The sequence below is a fragment of the Heterocephalus glaber genome, unplaced genomic scaffold (assembly GCF_053883595.1).
Source record: "Heterocephalus glaber isolate CG9 unplaced genomic scaffold, H.glaber_assembly_v1.0 deba00001442, whole genome shotgun sequence".
In the NCBI taxonomy this organism is placed as follows: Eukaryota; Metazoa; Chordata; class Mammalia; order Rodentia; family Bathyergidae; genus Heterocephalus; species Heterocephalus glaber.
The window spans coordinates 1,783,232-1,795,453 of NW_028258296.1; the positions used below are offsets into that span (position 1 = coordinate 1,783,232).

Sequence of the window (12,222 nt, forward strand, 5' to 3'; positions counted from 1 at the left end):
GACGGGCCCTATGGGCTGGGGAGGACAGGTCAGAAGCTACGTGTGTGTCTGGGTAGGGGCATCTCTATAGGGAAATCTCCATATCTTAGGCTCAATTTTGCTGTGAATCTAAAACTGTTCCCCAAAAGTCTATTTTAAAAAAGGAGTGGGAAGTGAGGCCATTAATAATCACAGGCAACAGGCATAATAAAGGGAGATTCCTGGGAAGTTCGCCCAACTTAAATCAGAATCGCAGAGAAATTAACTATTCAAGTTAACTCAAAAGGACATTTAAAAGTAAAACAGAATTGTCCTGCAAGGCTTGCCACAGTGATGATTTTAATACATAATCCAAGGAAACCACCGTGGTCCCCGCAGAGGGCAGGCTGTGCACGTACCGAGCTGGCCTCGGCTGCGGCGCACCATTTCCTGCCTGGCACCTATGCTCCCAAGAATGGCTTCTTCCAGTTTTGCTCTCATGTCTTTTGACTTCTTGAAGGTCAAACTGTTCATTCTTTCAAATACTTTTTTCCCCTAAAATTGAAGCATTACAAGAGGCATTGAGAACATTTTCTTCTTCCTTCTCCACATTACTTCTCATTCCTCTGCAATGGTATCGTGGCCACTTACTTTGTACTCAAAACAAGATACACAGAGATAGAGAAGGTCTAAGAGCCGGTTTAGCTGTAAGACTGAGAGATCTGTGAACCACTTCTGTAGAACCGTCTCATCTGCATTCTTGAGAACCCAAAGTAGACAAATCAAAAGGCTCCGACTTGATTCTGCCGAAAAGGTAGTGTGTTGTCTGCCAGTCTGCAAAGAGAAAACCGTAGAATGAGACCAACCAATTATTTGTTTTGTTGGTTGGCAAGTGTTTTCTTCTAAAGACAATAAAATGAAAATTCTTTAAGATGCTTTAAAAGAACTATTTGTTTTAGATAACATTTGTATCAAACAGCCACACAGAATTTTGTAGTTAAGGCTTGGAGTTCAATAAGATTCTTCTGACAGGAAAAGTATGTTTAATTGATGATTAAACAAAGAAGATGGCCAGCAGAGAATAAATAAATGCTCATACTGAAGACATTAAATACTGAAAAGAATGTACATGGAATATCAGACATGATGAAAATAAAGAAAAAGAGAGGGCTGGGGACTTAGCTCAGTGGTTCCGCCGCCTGCCTCCCAAGTGCAAGGACCCGAGTTTGATCTCAGGTACCAGAAAAAAAAAAAGAGCAACTAAGAGTAGGAGTGGAGCAAAATCAGGAAACAGGAACAAAACGGCATTCCTCAGGCTTATCTCAGGGCACAGACATGAGGAGAAAGTCTTAGGTCACAGAAATGCTGTTCAGCCTTCATTCTGCATTAGTATACAGTGTGTGAAATATAAATGAAAAATTAAAGACAAGGACTTGTTTACAGAATCACCAACTGGACATTTAACTCTGCCCTGGTCATCATAAAAGCACTTCACACACGCTATGTAACTTAGTCCTCCAACAGTATTATCGTGCAGGTTGCATCATCTCAGATTTACAGACAAGAACACAGAATGACAGTAGCAGTAATGATGATGATGATAAAAAGTAGCTAGATAGTGATTACTTTTCCTTAACCCTCACAGTCTATGAAATCATATCAACTATTATTATTTCTAGTTTTACAGGTACATAACTGAAGGCTAGTGACAAAGTAATATCCCCTAAGTCACACCCTAATAGCCGGTGGGGTGTTAGGCCAGGTTATCCAAGCTCCAAAGCCTATGTTCCTCAGACATTTCTGAATAATAACAAGAAACCACAGGAGAGGAGACCGACAGGAAGTCACAGGAAGATGAACTTGCTCGACACCGAGGCTGCTCTTTGATGGACTCCTCAGTCGTCACCCTGTCCCAGACGATGACAGCAGCAGCAGCTGGTGCTAACCCAAGGCCTGCTCTGGGGGAGGTGGTGCTCTCAACACTGTGCACATTAGTTTATTTATCCCACCCTACAGCAAGGAAACTGAGCCAGCAGAAGTGGTTTGTAGTAAATGGTGGGGCTGGGACTCAAACACTGAAGGTGGCTCCAGAGACCAAGACCCTCAGCACTCTGCCTACTGCCGCTCCTGTGTTCACACACAGAGCAGCGGACGCTTAACCACTGTGGTGCACCTCCACTGATCGGGCACGGGCAACTTCGACCCTTACTCCTAAATCCACAGTCTTTCTCATACGGGAAATGCTCCTTTGTTTTAAATACAGGCACTTTCTATAGCTAAAAGGCACTTTCTATCAGGTATGCATAAATACACTGGATTTTCAAGTACTTAGAAATACAATAGAAAAATTATTCTGAAACTGACAAACAGGCACACACACACACACACACACACACACACACACACACATTTCTTATACTCCACAGAAACTGCCAAAACCAAGTGATATATTTGGAAGGAAGTCGAACAAACAGGAAAAAAACTCCATTGTGAAAAGATGTTCGTTTTTCTCCAAAATGTTCCACAGGATCAATGCAATTCCAATCAAAATTCTAGTCAGGGATTTCTTGGAAGTTTGATAAACTGATTTTTAAAATTTAATGGCAAAGCGAAGGGCCAAGAATAGCCAAGACACTCTTGTGGAAGAACCACGCGGCATGCTACCACATAGCAAGCAACACATTGCTAAAAAACTAGAATGATGAGGACAGCATGACTTTGCCACATGGGGAGACAGTTTAGTGGGACAGAAGAGAGCACAAAAAAGACCACGGTGCATCTGGAAATGAGATCTACGATGGGCTGACACTGTGGCTCAGAGGTGAGAGGGTGAGCTGTTTGATGAGTGGTGCTGAGATAAGTGATTCCCTACAGAAAAAATAAGTACATTCCTACTTTGCACCATGCCACAAAAACTAAATTCCAGACAAAAATAAAAAAGTCAAAACTTTAAATCTTTTAGGACAAAATATAAGGGACTATTTTATGATTTAGGGGTAGAAGAGGACATCTGAGACACCATAAAACACAGAAAGATGGTCATATCTGCCTACGTTAAAAGAGAGAATGTGCATTCGTTCCAGGGATTACAATGGAGAGGCATACCATCAATCAGTGTCTGCCACGCTGAAAGCCAACCTGAGATCAACTTCTGGAGCAGTCTTTCTTACCCAGGGCTCCATGGAGAATGAAGCCCTGTAAGAAACGAGTCAAAGGACTGTTTCCCATTCTCCCAAGGATGGAGAATTTAGGTCTATGGAGGTGGATTTATCACCCACAATATCTGTCACAGTGGTTAATTCGGAATTTTCTGTAGAAAACAACTCCTTCACAAAAGTCTAACCAGAGTGAGGAAGAAGTGGCAGTGCTCTCTGCCTCCCAGGCTGGACGCATAGCTCTCCCTCAGCACTGACAGCCACAGCTTTAGTTTTTAAGTCAGCTGCCTGCAGACCACCAGGGTGTGTCTCACTCTGCTCTCTCTCCCACCTGACAAACCTCACCATCAGAAGCCTTCTCTTCTCACCTCATCTGTCACTCACTTCTGCTACGTCTCCTGAAATTCTTCCATGACCTCTGGAACATATGCTCAGTCTTCAAAAACAAACCCAAAACCTGTGTACCCGTTCAGTACCTTCTCCAGACATTCCTTTGATCCTGTCCTAGCTGAAAACCTGCCTTCGGCCTGGAGGTAGGGCAGGAGAAAGCACCTTGCTCCTCCCTGCTCCCCAACACACTTCCCCTCCGGACAGCACCTCTCACTGGCCCTCCCCTGCTCAGCATCACTGTTACACACCAGTCCCCAGACAACTAGCCTTTCTATTTTGAAGCTTTCAGCCAACTCATTCTCAGTAATTTCAAGCCTACTTTTTGTCAAAGCCTTTAATGATTTCAATGCTCATATATGTGATTCTCTAAATAGCCTGGTTTTCTTTAGTTCCTAAACAGCTCTCCCAATTATTAAAAGTACCAACTATTACACACGCTTACCCTTGCAGTCCAACCTGTTTATTACAGCAAGGCCTGTTTCTCCACATCTCAGATCCCTCCTCTCACATCACCACTTTAGTCTTCCATCTCACTGCTTCTTATAAATCTCTCCAGCAGTGCATACAGTACCAAGAATTAGCAAGAATATGAAAGAACAAATATATATCCATTGTTGGGCCCATGAAAAGTGGTTACCAGTGAAAACTGAACACCTGAATATCCTCTGGCCCAGAAATTCCACTCCCAGGTGTATAGCCTAGTAAAATTCTTTCACAGAGTGATGTACACAAATATTTATGACGTTTTGTTATACCAGTCAAAAAATTCAAATACCACAAACAAATAACATATGCTACTTTCCTATAATGGATTGCTCTGACATTACAGACTGCAGTGATACAAATCAACACGAATCCCTCTTATAAATATATGGCGATCAAGAATGTGAAGCCACAGAAGCATTCACGGTATAGTCATAAAAAGATTAAAAGTGCATGAAGATGAACTAAGCTGTCTGGAATATTGCTATGGGTTCAGTGTGGTGTTGGAGCTCCCAAGCTCTGTGTTGGAAGCCTGGTCCCAGGGGGCAACCTCAGGGAGGCAGTGGGCCCTTTAAGAGGCGGGGCCTAGCAGGAGGCCCCAACCTGCTTTCCCTCTGCACATGCTTCTCATGAGGCCATCTTCATAAGCCTCAGCCCATGGGCCTCAAGAGAGGTCAAATCCATGGAGCTGCCTGACCTTGGACTTTCAGGATCCCAAACTGGGAGCTAAATAAGCTCTTTCCTTTAGAGCTTCACCTGAACTGTAACAGAAATGAAATAATAAAGAAACCACATAAACTGGGCATGGTGGTGAATACCTGCAATCCCAGTACTCTGGGAGGCTGAAGCAGGAAGATCACAAATCCCAAGTTCAAGTCCAACCTGGGCAACCTAGTAAGACCCTATCTCAAAAAAGTGGGGGGGAGGCTTGGCATGTAACAGTGCAAAGGCCCTGGGATCAATTCCTAATTAGAACAAAAGGAAAACAAAGAAAAAGAAACTATACATAAATGGCAAATCTGTAAGAAAAGCAAGGAGGAACTTCGGTTTGGGTAATGTTGAAGTAGGTAACTCAAACAAACGTGAGTTTTATTTTAAATAGAAGAAACAAAACTTAGAAAATTAAAAAACAAAGAACAATCAAAGTAAGAACTCAATGTTTTAGATTAATGTAGCATCAGGTATAGCTAAGGAGAGAATGAGATCAAAGAAGACAGATAAAAAGAAACAATCTACCTGAAGCACTTGTTAACAAAGAGATGGATTATCCAGCCAGGTGTGGCAGCATGTGTTTATAATCCCAGCTACTCATGAGGCCCAGGCAGGGGGACTACAAGTTGACGGCCAGCCTGGGAAACTTAGCAAGAGTCTGTCTCAGAATAAAAGAAATTAAGTGTATAGCTCAGGGAAGAGCACCAGTGGTTCCATCCTCTAGACTGCTAAAAAAAAAAAAAAAAAGGACAAGTCTGCAGAAGAAAGAGAGCTGGAGGGTTTAACAGAAAGGACTGACATATGCTTATCTGGAATACAAAAAGAGAAAAGAGAGAATGGAGAAAGGATATTGGGGGGCAGATAACAGCTGAGAATTTCATAATACTAATACAAAAGACAAGTGGATAGATTTAAAGTACAACACAGAATAAATATGAATACTAGACTCAGGAGTAAAACTACAGAAAACAATCCTAATGTAGTAAAGCAAAGAAAAAAGATTATCTTCAAAGAAACAAAGATTAGGTCACAGCTGACTTATCACAGAGCTGCAACGGAAATGAAAACACAGTGGGAGTATGTCCTCAGCTTGAAAAAGAACCCAGGAAACTCAGACTCTATCTAAAATATCTGAAAGAATGAAAGCCAAATAGATGCATTTATAATAAGTACGAGGAGAGTTCACCACAGCCAAACTTGTAGTATAGAAAATTCTAAAGGACATGTTTCATAAAGGAGAAAAACAAAGAGCAAAAGTTGTGAACACAGAGGGACATTTAAATGATAACTGGTTCTATATAGACAAAGTAAAAATAATAACAATAATAATTCCTTTTGGAGTTTAATAAAATATACAAGTAAAAATGCTTGAGAATCATGTGTAAATTGGGAGGTAAAGCCAACTTGTTATAAAATCTTACCATTAACCAACATGAAAGTAAAGATATGATTAGCATTAGATTTGATAATTTAAAGAAGCATATTGTAATTTCTAATGTAACCACAAAAAGAATAGAAACAAATTGTACAACTTTCAAACTAGTAAGGAAGAACAAACAGAATGAGGAAAGGATAGAATGAAGAAAAATAATCTAAAAGTTAATAAATAAGACAATAAGAAACATATAGGTGAGACAATTTAAAGTTAAATATGAAATGTTAAGTACATTAAAATTATACTAAATATGGAATGAATTAAAACTCTACTGAAAGGAAAAAACAAGGTGAGATTTTAAAACATAAGACAAACTCTAACTATATACTGTTTATAAAAGACACATCTAAAACATAAGCATATAAATATATTAGAAGGGAAAGGAGGAATGAAGTTATATTATATGTTACTAGGCAAAAGAAAGTTACAGTAGCTATATTCATTTTAAAAATAGCTCTATAATTTATGTTGATAAATGGTGCAAACTACCAAAAATATATAACACTTTAAATTGAGTTAAGCATCAATCTCAAGAAGTTATAAAAAGAACATTAATGTAAACTCCCCCCAAAAAAGAATACGATACATATATACAATACATATTTTATAGGGCTGAGGATTTAGCTCAGTGGCACCACGCCTACCTCCAAACCGCAAGGTCCTGAGTTCGATCCCTGGTACAAAAAAAAAAAAAAAAAAAGAAAGAAAGAAATACATATTTTATAATCAGGTCACAAAAGGATACAAACTCTGATACAATGACCTGGAGAAATAACAAAACCCCATTTGTAGAGGGAATGTAGTAAGAATAAGCAGACAAAACTTAGAGAAGGCTAAGATGATTTAAATAAGGATAAAAGACACATATCTAGCACAGTGTTACTAAGCCTAAAAATATCCATCCATATTGATCATTGAGATATTTATTCATAACAGACATAAAGCCAGTTGCTAAGAATTCAACAAACTGAAATCAGAGGTAAGTTCTCTGATCATGCTAAAATCATAATTAAAGTAAATCAGAAATTTTTATGACTAGAAATTTAAAAAGAAAAGCAACTTCTTAAATATCCAAAAAATCGAACTTGAAATCGTAATACTTTAAAGATAATCTGAACTAAATAATGAAAATGCTATGCACAAACTGTGGCATATAACTAAAACAATAATTAAAGAAAAATTTTAAGATGTAAACCACACACCAAACTGTGTTATTTAAGAATTAAGGCAAAATATACAGGCTTAAAATACTTAGCAAAGAAAGGATGAAAACTGAGTTAAGCATCAGTCTCAAGAAGTTAGAAAAAGATCATCACTGTAAACCCAAACAAGCAAGAATATAATAAATAATAAACATTTTAAAAGTGAGAATCAATAGTGCCCCAAATTGGTATTTTATAAAGAGTAATTTCTGATGTGAAAATGAAGAGAAGGAAAGGTACAAAGGCTAGTCAGAAATGATAAAGTTTATATCTACTACGGAAAATACAGACATTAAATTTGAATAAATATGCCAATAAATTTGAATAAATTTCCATTAGAATAAAATTTACAAAAAAGAGTAGTCTTACAGCCTCAGAAGAAATTAAATCAGTAATTTAAAGACTTGTGAGTCAGCCTTGAGCGGGGGCCATGCTTATCTTTTGTGTGTCATTCCAATTTGATTTTATGTGCTGTTGAAGTGAGCACAGTAATTTTAAAACTTTCAAAGAAACCAAAACCAAAAAAGTTCAGGCACAGATGGCTTCACCCACAAGTTCCCCAAATATTTCAGGAAGAAATAATTCTAATCTTAAACAAGAACTGGCAAAAAAACAGAATAAAAGATGAAACTTATGTTAATTTGCTGTCTTAAATTTGATTCTCAAACCTTAGAAGAACATCATGAGAAAGAAATTACAGGCAATTTTTATTATGAACATAAATATACAATACAAAACAAAATATTAGCAAACCAAATACACCAATATACAATCATTACAAAGCTGAATTTAATTCAGAATTTCAAAGTTGCCTTAAGAACAGAAAATCAACTTAACCCAGAAACATTAATAGATTAAAAAGCAAAATATGACCATATCAGTGAATAAAAGAAAAAAAAAATTTTTTTTTTTGGTGCCGGGGATTGAACGTGGGTCCTTGCGCTTGCGCAGCAGGCGGTGAAACCACTGAGCTAAATCCCCGGCCCCAAAAGAAAAGTTTTTTAATAAAAGTCAACAACTATTCATGATTAAAAAACAAAATTTGCTGGGTGTGGTGGTTCACACCTGAATCCCAGCTGAATCGAGAGGCTGGGGCGGAAGAATAACAAGTTCAAGCCTAGCTTGGGCAACTTAGTGAGACCCTGCTTCAAAACAAAAAATAAAACTGGCTGGGAATCTAGCTTGGTGCTCCCTGGGCCCAATCCCGAATCTCACAAAAACAAAACAAAAGAAATTAAAACAACACCTCTTAGCTTGGCACGTAGTTTAGTGGAGAGCACTTGTCTAGCATGCATGAGACCTAGCTTGATACCCAGTACTGCAAAGAAAACAGCAAAAAACAACAGTCTTTGTAAACTAGGAAAGAGAAGGGCATTTCCACAATAGGGGTGTTTTATCTATTGATTTGATTTTGTGTTTCAGTGAAACTTTACAAGCTATGCTGGAGAGGCTCTGGGGCAAAAGGAGCCCTTCTGCATCGTTTGTGGGAATTAAGCTGGTACAACCACTAAGGAAATCAGTGTGGAGATTAAAGGCATCATATTACAGTGACGAGTACACCCACGTTTACAGCAGCACAATTCAAAATAGCTAAATCTTGGAAGTGGCTTATATGCCCATCAACCGATGAACGGATAAAGAAAATGTGGTCTTTACACACAATGAAGTACTATTCTGCCATGAAGAAAAACTTGAGTCATTTGTCGGAAAATGGATGAACTTTGAGACCATACTGTTAAGTGAAGTAATTTAGACACACAAGCTTAAATATCACATGAGAAACCCAAAGTAAAAAGAAAAAGCAAAATAAAAGATAAGAAGAAGTAAGGAGAGAGATCTTTCTCAAGTGGGAAACGGATCAAGAGAGGGAAAGGGAGGGAGGGCAGGGAATGAAGGATGGAACTAAGATGTGTTACGTACATGCACCAACTCCATTAAAAGAATGCAAACATTATGCAGTGCAAACACAGACTAATAAAAATACAATTTAAAAAATCCAAAAATCTGTAGAAATACATAAGGGTGAAAAAGTAGCTGACAATCCTTTTAAAAATGTATATGGACTTTCTGCGCATGGTAGACCATGTAGGGGCAGTACTTCAGAGCAGCAAAAAATGCTTTTAGTAAATGGTGTTGAGATAATTTGGTATAACATACAAAATAATTAAGTGGATCTGGATCCCCCAAATTACACTGTACACACACACAAAAATCACTTCCAAGTAGTTTTTAGAATTACATGTAAAAGGAAAAAAAAAAAAAAGCATTTAAAAAATAACACAGCAGACTATTTTCAAAATTTTGAAATAGGAAAAAAGTTCTTAAGGTACACAAAATACTCAGACAAATTTTATGCATTTTAAAATTAGGTAGTCTAATCACTAAATTCAACACTAAGTGTGTATTGTATGAGAGTCAGCCACAGAGCACTATGTGAATCACAATCATCAGCGGCCTCTCCCAGAACACACAAACTTATGCAAATCACTAGACAGAGACAGACAACCCAGCGGAAAACAGAAAAACTTTACATACTTTTAAAAAGAAAATCTAAATGCCAACATCCATATGGAAAAAATAAACCTCATAAACCACCGGGAAAAAGAAAACTGAGATACAACTGTAAGTTATTAGATTGCCAAAAATTAGAAGTCTGACAATTTTAAGTACTTATGAGCATGGCAAGGAATGCAAACTCTCATACTGTATAAACTGTACAAGTATAAACTGAAACAAAGCTTTGGAAAATAGATGGGCATAATCTGGTACAGATGGAGATACACAGACTCTATCCCTCAATTCCATTTCTAGGAAATGCTCTAAATACTAAAACATGCACACAGGACAGATACAAAAGAAAATGTTTTAGTAGTAACCAAGTATCACGTACGTATCACAGAATGCATTTATCAAATATCTAGAGACAGACAATTAAATATCAGACATAAATGAACATCAGGGAATTGTAGCTATTTATGACACAGATTGAGTATTAGAAACATAATGTAAAGCCAAACTCTGGAATTTAGGGATACAAACAACCTATAAACAAAGTGAAGTAACGATTTCCTTTGTTGGGAGACGGGCAGCCTCCAGGGGACTGCGGCTGGAAGAGAGCATGTGAAGGGAACTCTCGCTTGACAGAATGCTCATCACAAAGGTACGCAAAGGTTCTTCATGCTTTGGAAACGTGCTCACTGATGTTTCATGTACTTTTCCATAGGTAGCATATTTCACGTAAGATTTTTTGTACAGGGGGATCGAACTTGGGACCTCACACTTGTTAGGCAGGCACTGTGCTGCTGAGCTAAATCCCTGGCCCAGGAAAGATTTTTTTAAATGAAAAAGGCAATAAAATTGGGTATAGTAGTCATTTTGAGGGGAGAGAGGGATAGAACCGAGGGGGCCAGACTAGGAACTGCAAAGGTATTTGCAATGTTTTATTTCGCAGACTGGGGAGTGGGTACACTGCTGTTTCTTCTATTGTTGTTTTGTCTACGTACCTCATATATTTTTATATGCAAAATAGCACCAAAAGCACAACTCATAAAAGAAAAACTGACAAGTTGTAATTAATTAAAATTAAAAACTTTTGCACCTCGATATATGTAACTGTACCAATCCAACCTATATCCTTGAAAAGAATTTAGCCTTTTACTGTCATGTAGAAAATGATTAGTGAATTGGATTGCTGTAGACTTGTCTACAAACGCCATATGCTGTGCTGACTCTTGGTTTCAGAGTTAGGAATCATGTTTGGAAAGGCGCAGGTAGCCCTGTTATGCTGCAAATTCCAGGGCTTTTACAGCAGCAGCAACCACGGCTTATCCTCTGGAAGCAGCTGCACGAAGCTGATAAGATAGAAAATTAACATCTTATCAATTTTAATAGATTTCTTTTTTGTTTTTCTGAGACAACGTCTTGCTATGTAGCCCAGATGGACCTCAAACTCACAATCCTAGTGCCTCACTCTCCAGAGTGCTGAGATTACAGGTGTGCGCTACCACAACTGGCTCAATTTTTAAAAATTTCTGCAAGAGTGAAACTTTTGTGCTTCAAATAACACCATCAAGAAAAGATACTCCATATAAAGGGAGAATGTATTTGCAAATAACATATCTGATAAGGGGTTTGTATCCAATTCAAAGACAAGACAAATAACACAATTAAAAACAACAAAGGATTGGAAGAGACTTTTCTCCGAATACAGAAAGATGTGCCAATGAGCACATGAAAAGATGCATAAGTAACAATATCAGATCCTTAGGGAAATGCAAATCAAAATAGCAGTGAGACACCACTTTGCACCCTCTAAACATGGCTACAACCAAGAAGACAGTTAGCAAGGGTGGCAAGGACAGGGAGACTAGGAATGTTCATTGCTTGAAAGAATGAAAAGTGGTACAGCCACACTGGGAAGAAAAAAAACTTCAAAACTTTCTTAAAATGTTAAACATAGAGATACCACATGACCAGCAAATTTACTTGTAGATTGTAGGAGACCAGAGGAGAACTGAGGCCCAACTGGCCTCCTCTGTGAGCACAAAGGAGAAACGCTGCACTCAGGGGTGACTGCCTATCGCAGGCTCTAGGGCAAGTTCAGACAGCCGGGGTTAAGTTGTTACCAGAGTACGCACTAATGAACAGTGGAAAGCAGATGAATCTCGTGTTACTTTGATTGCTTGTGCCCGTGTCTGGGTGAATAAAGGTGAGATGAGCCAGACGGGCAGGGCTCCTCTAGAGGCGAGAGCCCCCAGGTGCCTGCATGTTGGGCTGACTCCGTGTCTCTGCCATTCTTGCTGCTCACCCCCAGGCAGGCAGAACACAGTAGCGGCTCTAGGTCTCTCAGCAAGGCCGGTGGGTGGGTTGGCTACAGGTGGCGCCCCAA

The 12,222-nt window shown here is 38.7% G+C and overlaps 1 protein-coding gene and 1 non-coding gene across 18 annotated transcripts in view; both read right to left on the reverse strand.

Moving 5' to 3' along the window:
* Positions 1 to 12,222, reverse strand: part of Dock7 (dedicator of cytokinesis 7) — a 198,422-nt gene that overhangs the window by 44,174 nt on the left and 142,026 nt on the right. For 10 of the 17 annotated variants that reach the window (XR_015451897.1, XR_015451898.1, XM_087212803.1 and 7 more), the window contains 3 exons: positions 6,777 to 6,806; positions 610 to 792; positions 378 to 513 (listed from right to left, as the gene is read on the reverse strand). Coding sequence is in view for 15 of the 17 variants with exons in the window: in XM_087212803.1 (XP_087068929.1) it covers positions 378 to 513; positions 610 to 792; positions 6,777 to 6,806 (349 nt within the window). In the remaining 2 variants the exon portion in view is untranslated. The remainder of the gene's footprint in view (positions 1 to 377; positions 514 to 609; positions 793 to 6,776; positions 6,807 to 12,222) is intronic. The other 7 variants (XM_021255643.2, XM_021255642.2, XM_087212805.1 and 4 more) reach the window with 1 other exon arrangement.
* LOC147827566 (U6 spliceosomal RNA) lies at positions 7,715 to 7,821 on the reverse strand. Its single transcript, XR_015452136.1, has one exon. It is a non-coding gene; the product is annotated as a U6 spliceosomal RNA (small nuclear RNA).